Here is an 8285-nt window from a genome sequence, read left to right on the forward strand (position 1 = left end):
AATGACATACAATTTTAGTCGAGTTGCTAAATAAAGTCACAGAATATATTTTTTTAAGTAATTAACTGATGTCAACATTGTACCGCTATTTTGAAAAGCGCTACTTGTGCGTCGCTGCGTTTGTCTTCGCGCGGTCACGACGTCGCGAGCGCTGGTAGAAGAGGGCGCGAGAGGATCTTGAGGCGGTGAGTTTTGCAGAACTTTACTAACTAATATTTGTAGGTGGTATGTTGCATTTCGATGGACCGTATAGGAAACTACATTCATTTACTCTTTTAAAATTAAGTTGTGCTTTTAAATTTTCACGCGATGGCGTAATGTAGCTCGCTGGATGGTTAGCTAATGAAACTAGTTTAGTGAGCTACGGGAAACGTCTGTCATTTAATTAAACGAGCACTTCCTATAAGCGTGTGAGTTTATCGGCGTTTTAATCGCGATCAGCGCAACTAAATATCGACCGTTCGGGGGGAGTAACCTAGCAACAACGTTCCACTGGCCAACCTCGCTAAGAGCTGGAGATGGACCCGCACGGACGGCGGACGGTGCCGTAGTTGGCTGGTCACCGCCTCGCTAGCCGAGTGCTAACGTGCTCGCAGCCGCTACGAAAACAAGTCTGTGTGTCTAAACGACAGTCTGTGTGTCTAAACGACAGTCTGTGTGTCTAAACGACAGTCTGTGTGTCTAAACGACAGTCTGTGTGTCTAAACGACAGTCTGTGTGGCCGTCTTCTCTAGCTAAGCTAAGTGGCTAACTAGCAGCTAAGTGGCTAACGGTCGCGCAGGTCCTCTCGCCCGGTGTAGCAGCGCAGCTAGCGACCCTGCACTAACGTGGAGCGGCGTTACGTGAGGTGTCTGTCGGCGTGTGTCGTGTCCGTGTGAGGGTCCGCTAGCTAGCGGAGCCGGTCTGCTAATGCGGCTTCGTCGTGTTGGCTAGGCGCTTAGCTTAGCTTTTAGCTGCTAGCTGTTAGCCAACTTCCTTAAGGCTGAAAACACTCGAAAATCGGGGAAGTCGGAATTCACGAATATTTTACGCATAAATGTGTGACGTTTCGGTCCTAATTTCACAACTCGGGATTATTATATTAAAACCGAAACCCAGTTGATGTAGCGTAGATAAAATATTTGACGTTAAATTGCGTAATTAAGTACCTGTCAAGTCGTTTTGTACAGGAGGAGATTTAGAGGCGTTGCTCACTGGTGACACAAACAACGTGATGGAGAAATCTGGGTTTAGACCACAAGTAGAAACCCAGTAGATTATATGTATAATTTTGTATGTTTTAATAAAAAACGAAACTTCTTTAACTATTCTTTAGCTACCCTCTAAACTTATTGGATTTTCTATGCAGCACAACTTTTATTTTTACTGCCAGTGCAAAACTGTATCGTTGTTTACTGAATCAGATGTTTTTATGAACTGTAGGTGTCCTTGCTGGGTTGCACTAAGGAAGGATGCAGACGATAAAGTGTGTTGTGGTTGGTGACGGGGCCGTGGGGAAAACATGTCTTCTCATCTCGTATACCACCAACGCCTTTCCCGAGGAATACATCCCTACTGTGTTCGACAACTACAGCGCTCAGATGAGCGTGGACGGCCGCACGGTGAGCCTCAACCTGTGGGACACGGCGGGACAGGAGGAGTATGACCGGCTACGCACCCTCTCCTACCCGCAGACCAACGTCTTCATCATCTGCTTCTCCATCGGCAGCCCCTCCTCGTATGCCAATGTTCGGCACAAGTGGCACCCTGAGGTCTCGCATCACTGCCCCAGTGTGCCCATCCTCCTGGTGGGCACCAAACGGGACCTGCGTGGCGACGCGGAGACGCTGAAGAAGCTGAAGGAGCAGAGTCTGGCCCCCACCACCCAGCAGCAGGGCAGCTCGCTGGCCAAACAGATTAACGCTGTTAAGTATTTGGAGTGCTCTGCACTTCTGCAGGAGGGTGTTCGAGAAGTGTTCGCGGAGGCCGTGCGCGCTGTGCTCTACCCCGTCACCAAAAAGAATTCCAAGAAGTGCGTGCTTTTGTAGTCTGCCTCGCTGCACCAGTGGACCGCCGATGGGAACGGACTCACAGCTGCACACGTGACGTCTGTGGACGGCTGCACACGTGACGATCCTGATATTGATGGCCGTCTCCTGTCTTCCCCTCGAGGTATTGTTTTTGAACCTCCCGGTTCATTGTCTGCAGTCACCAAAGAATACACTCTTCGCAATAACTGAAGCTCCTGTTGACTTTTAAACCACTCTTCCTTCTCGCCTCCTTTCTCTTCTGGAATGTGGTTGTCTAGATCGCTTGCACTTACCTCAGTGACTGTTATAAATGAAATGCGATACAATGGAAATATTCTGATAATGAAAATAAAAGCAATACACAAGACCTTGGCCAGGGTTCTGACCTGTGTGGGCCTGGTGGTGAAGCACGTCGATGACCTGCTCATCCTCTGAGGACAAACATGGAACCCTTTCTCCTGCTTTAGATATCAAACCGGTGACCTGTGATTGCTTGATTACTTGGTTTCAGTTGGCAGTTAGATCTTAATTTTTTTTACAGACCTTTCCTGAGAATGATAACCCTCTCTGAGAATGATAACCCTCTCTGCAAAACCTGTTTTGATCTGTACTGTTATCAGTGCAACACCCAAATAATCCTGTCTGAGTTGGGTTCTAGTTTCTGTAAAATGTTAGAATGGCATGGTGATATCTTGAAGCTTCTCAAAAAGGTCACACCGGGTTTGCATTAAACAAAAGGCTGCAACCTTATACCCGAGACTGCACGGAGCTGCTACACCATGCAGCCAACTCTCGCTTTTTAAAATTGGCCGTACTGCTATCGGATCCTTGAAAGCTCTTGGGTTTTGTTTCCTAGTCATCTTTCCTCATTTACCCATGATAATCTTCAGAATGCCTTACTGACACTCTTACACACAGTCTTGCCTTACATCTTGAATTCTAAGTGCCTATCCCATTTTGTAGTTGGGTGTAATGAACCTCTTCCCGAAGTTCCTACTTGTCATTTTATAAATGCCTGATGCTTCAGAACTGCATTGACTCCTCATGCTGCATGCAGTGTGTGAGCGAGCATGTTTGAATAATGGCCGTGCTGCACTGAGAGATCAACTAAGCCATGGGTGTAAATGGAGTGTTTTTTATTTGTGCGTGAAGACAGCACACTGGGCATGTGTGGCTAACCCGCACTGTCTTGCACAGCACCCCGCCCATGACACCATGAGGAGCAAACTGTCTGTTAATGGCTGAGAGTCTCACATGTTCAACACACATTCCTGACAGACTGTTTGTGTTTGGCCCCTGTGGTGAAATGCATTTGCATTATGTATTTGCTTGAAGCTCAAACATTTACCTTTTTATAAGAGAAGAAGAAAAATGAAAATATTTAATGAATTTAGTGGGGTGGAATTTTTTTACTGACTAATTGAACATGTTCATCTGGAAGTTTATTAAATGACTTTATAATATATATATATATGCAAAATCCTGATGTTGCTTGTTTATTTGGGCACAATTAAGCTACATATTCCTCAAAGCAATGCTGATGCAGCAGTGTTTGCAGGGTTATATTAGATTAGCATCCTGATTTTTGTGAAATACCAGCATATGAATTCAGGCAAATAAGTCTTACGCTCTTATTCTGAAATGTTAGCTGCATGTTGTCCGTAAGTAAGGACTGCACAGAGATGGTCTTTAAAAGATAAAAAGGGCGGACTCTGACTGACACTTTGTAATCTACAAAAATCATTTGCATGGTCTCTGTTTGTCCAAAGAGTCCCCTACCACGTTGGCTTGAACTAAAAGATTTTGATGTGGTCCCCGTTTTCCCCCCGTGCAAATGTCATGTTATGGTTTGGACCGTCATCTTTCGGTTTTAGTCATTTGGAAATGTGGTGCTGGTGCACATGCACCTGCATATGCACGCATGTTTAATCGCCATCTCGGGTTCTGGTAGAAACACGCTTTCAGAACTGATCACACTGAACGCTAATGTGGTTTCAATGCTAATGTGGTACACGGGTTTCACACCAAGATTATGCTCAAAAGGTTCTTGCACCTTCTCACACGTATTTGCCTTGTCTCGGAGATACTATAACTGACAGTCAGTCCAGTCATATGTTAATAGCTTTTAATTTCTATTTTTTTATTTAGAATTTTGTAAGCAAAACAGCCAAAGAGTGCCTTTGGATACAAAGATGTCAAATCAAATATGTTAAATAAATGGACCTCCTTCCTCTTTTGTGAATGATTGATTGTTTTTAGAGTTCTAACCAAATAGGCCATTCTTTGTTTTGCTTAATTTCTCACATTTACTGGTATTAATTACACTATGCCAAATGTATTGATCCATTGCTTACTGTGTATCTGTCACCATAAGGCCACACCTGAAAGCTGTGGAAGGCTTATGAGAATCTCAGTGTAGACTGTTTGAAGCATGGCTGTGAGAATGAACAGGTCTGGGATGGTCCCTGCGTTTCTCCTTTCTTCACTGTAATGCTGTCAAAATTGAGCAGACGAAGCTTCATGCTGCCTCCTGTCTGCTTGCTATGGTGTATGGTACTACATTATGGTACTACTACATTATGGTACTACTATGGTGTATGGTACTACATTATGGTACTACTATGGTGTATGGTACTACATTATGGTACTACTATGGTGTATGGTACTACATTTATACACTGGGAACTTGATTTTCTTTGTCAATTGTCATTTTTATAACAACATTTGTATAAATGAACTAACAGTGTAATGATTTTAAATTATACAAAATAAAATTATAATTTACAACCGCTAGTGTGGTGGTTCCATCCCTCCTCTCCTCACCCGGGCAGCCGCGGGTCTGTAGCTGCGTGATCTTTGTGTGTGTGATCTTTTTGTGAAGCAGCGTCTGTGAGGATGGAGAAGGCCGGTCCGGTGTGTACGCAGGACCGTGTTCTGCTGCAGATGTGGCAGAGTGCACACAGCTTGTACTCAAACAGGGTTACGTTCTTCCTGTGCGCAAGCCACAACAAAGGAGAAGATAAGCATCTGTGCATATAGCAGAGCTGAAACCTCTACTGTAGTTAAGTCATTGCAGTTCAGTTGCACCCTTTGTTAGAGGGCGTGATCCGCCCTTTGCTCCTTCACTGCGGTTGAAACACAACGAGTAAGACCTGTCGCTAACACTTGTGTTTAGTGTTATGCTAATCTGGGTTCTGTTCTGACCGCAGTGCAGAAATTAAACACTGGGCGCACATCTGCACTGCTGATTCTAATCTGGCTTTGGGTGGTGGTTTTAGATTTTGCCCTGGTTTCGTTTTGTGTTTGTTCTCCCACACTGTTCTGTGTCATTGGTGGTTTATTATGCAGTGGTGCAATCAGCTTTTGTCACATGACTTCTAGATAAAACTTGACCTTTGATTTTAAACACGTATCCATATATCTCTTCAACAGTGGTTAACTGCTGGTTTATATCAATGTGCAGGTGTATAATGTTTAACCTCCAGATCCAATTTCCATTATCCCAACATTCCACTAGATGGCAATAATGCATTTTGTTGCAAACGGTCTCTATGATGGAGTATGGTATCCTAGAGACTGCTTCACATCAAACCTTGATGAACCCTGCACTGACAATGTTGCCTTTGACACTTTTTTCTTCAGTATTAACCCTGGAAAGTGGAGACAATGCCCTGTCATCAGTCATGGAGCAAGTGAGAAATCCTGGTCCTTCAGAGCGTTCTGAAAGTCATCCCAAAAAGGCCTACTGAAAAATGGATGTGACCTTTATGTCCACTGCTGTGCCTCAAAACAGATGAGCCAAACTCCAGCAGTCTTTGACACCCTTGAGAAGTATGAATGCAATTATTCCACAAGGACACCATCCCTGTGGAATATGTTCATGAAATTCACGTAGGATGAAATATTGGTGGCATCAAGCGTTTACTTCAGGACAATCCTACAGGCTTACTTTAATTACTTTTTTGTAGTTTAATGAGATGCCATGATTGTTTGCGCTGGGATCTCTTTTAATATTCCCATAATGAAGGATGGCCTTTGGGCTGGGAGGAAATATTTGCTCTGGCAAACAATATAGATGAGAGTATAAACAAGAACAATGTCAGAGCTGTAGACAGAATTATGGAACTAAGGGCTTCACCCAAGAGACAAGGCACTGATTTCTTTTTAGTAAATCATTCTGTGGTTAGGCCTCCATATCCTGCCCCTGTAAATATCTGTATTTCCTTATATTGTGTTCTGTAAGATTTGCAACTCTGGCCCCTGTGAACACTAAAACAAATTTACCTCCTTCTGGTCTCAAAGCTGCTTACAAGCTAAAAATGTTATCTGCCTCTAAGAAAAACAGAATGTTCTCTGGATAGACACAGAGATAATATTTCAACCACCAATTTAGTATTCCATTTAGATATTCAGTCTTTTCTTAGCTTAATCTTATACGTTTTAGAATGTCTTATTTTGCCACTGCTTCAAGCAGCTGAATAACTGTGAGGTATGAGATGTACTAAATGCTGACAGCCAGGGGGGGTTCCTCCCGTTATGATTCTGTATTCTTTCATTAATACTCTTCATTCTATATTATTCTCCGTGACACTACAACTGAGCGTATTGTATTTTGTGTTATTCATATTTAATGCACAATATCAGAAACGGTGGCCTGAATTGCTTTCTCAACTCAAGGCCACACAAGTAATATCACAATATGACAATGTTATCTTGGAAACCTTTATACTACTTATAGCTGCATTTTTCATTTGTAATTTCTATGTACCCGAGGCTTTATTTTAAAAGTTTATGATTCATGTAATATTTACAATGGTTTTTTTAGATATAGATTTTTCATCAGTGTGTATTTTTTTCCTTTCAAAGTGGTGTAAAATCCTGGTTCCTGGAGCTTGGGTCATTCACAGCACTGGACTGCACAAAGTAACGAGGGCCTGGAGAAACATCTCTGTGTCTCCTCTCACACTCCTGCTGATGCAATCATTGGTCATCATTACATTCACTTGAGTTGTAACGGAATACACAGTTCGTCATTTATTTCTTGCAGGTCCATAGGGAGGCTGGTTGGTAGACTGGCAGCTCAGCTGGTGGGGTTCACATCTCGCCACAGTTTGCATTACTTGTTGTAACACTCGTTGTCTAAGACAGTAGGACACTGGTGTGATGTCTGTCTAATAACACTCGTTGGCTAAGACAGTAGGACACTGGTGTGATGTCTGTCTAATACATTTTTATTCACAGCCACATCATGCAGCTGAGCAGCTAACATCAAATTATTGAAATAAAATAGAAATAGTGTCTTTTGTATTGTTGGCAGGCTTTACAGACTATAGTACCAGTATACAAGAACCATCTTGTAGTCTGTTAAAGCTTTCTGACTGTCTGTTTCTATCTTTAGCAATACACGGTGTTCCAAGATGTTCCTGTGTTAAGGTATTAGAGGGGCAGTTGTTTTGATATTTTTGCTTAATTGCATTGTATCACTGTATTTTATCACCCTACTATAGTGCAGTTCCTTCTCTCGACATCTTTACAGGATTTAAAGAGCAATTCCCCAAGGTTTTACCATTCTAACGTCAGCTGAAATAATATTAAAGGCTGGTTTTACCATTGGAAAATCTTTTTAGTATAGTAAAATTCGAAACACTGTCTGCATTTCAAATATAAATGTTATTTAAACAACACTAGTAGACAATTCCCAACCTAATAAAGTTTAAAGCACTGCTGTAATACCGAGATGAAGACATGCCGTCATGCATAATACTTGAGGAAGCAGATTTCCTACATTGTCTAAATGCAACTATGCAAAATGATGTCCTAAGAAATTTTAAATTAATACAGCAGTCTTCATGTTCATATTTTGTTTAAAATGTAATTCCATAATATCTATATTTGTACAATCATAGCAATAATTATGAACTGACTGGAGAAGGTTTGTAGTCTAAGAGCACAATCAGAGGAACATGCCTGCTCTGGTCTTACACTGCTGTAAAGTTCTTGTCTTGTTATCATGTCAGCAGCCTCAATCACACATGGACACCATACAGCTTTGCATTAACATTTCACTTCAGTTCAACGTTTTGGGTAGTAGAATAAGTGACTTTGACCTGCATTTTATGGTTTGGGTCTTCACGCGTGAGCCAAAGCCGCCCCCGCGTTTCCCTGTTAGGCTATATCTGTCCATTATTTTCCTATTCATATTCCAATCAGTGGGGGGAGCGTGTGGAGCAGCTGTAGCCGAGGTCCCCTGTCGTCGTGCACAGGTGGAGCTCTGCC

General features: G+C 42.5%; 1 protein-coding gene across 4 annotated transcripts; it reads left to right on the plus strand.

Moving 5' to 3' along the window:
• The first annotated feature begins 97 nt into the window (after positions 1 to 97).
• On the plus strand, positions 98 to 7710 carry LOC143527482 (rho-related GTP-binding protein RhoG-like). Of its 4 annotated transcripts, XR_013134137.1 has the most exons (3): positions 98 to 185; positions 1423 to 2151; positions 5652 to 7710. XR_013134137.1 is itself a non-coding variant. In XM_077022723.1 (2 exons), exon 2 carries the CDS (start codon positions 1452 to 1454, stop codon positions 2025 to 2027), a length of 576 nt encoding a protein of 191 aa, XP_076878838.1. In that variant the 5' UTR covers positions 98 to 185; positions 1423 to 1451; the 3' UTR covers positions 2028 to 4796. The 4 variants fall into 4 exon arrangements, 3 of the variants coding, with proteins under 3 accessions (XP_076878838.1, XP_076878840.1, XP_076878839.1); XM_077022723.1 differs by lacking the exon at positions 5652 to 7710 and having other exon boundaries at positions 1423 to 4796; XM_077022725.1 differs by lacking the exons at positions 98 to 185; positions 5652 to 7710 and adding an exon at positions 219 to 410 and having other exon boundaries at positions 1423 to 4796.
• Positions 7711 to 8285: the final 575 nt, after the last annotated feature.

The sequence above is a fragment of the Brachyhypopomus gauderio genome, chromosome 11 (genome assembly GCF_052324685.1).
Source record: "Brachyhypopomus gauderio isolate BG-103 chromosome 11, BGAUD_0.2, whole genome shotgun sequence".
NCBI lineage: Eukaryota > Metazoa > Chordata > Actinopteri > Gymnotiformes > Hypopomidae > Brachyhypopomus > Brachyhypopomus gauderio.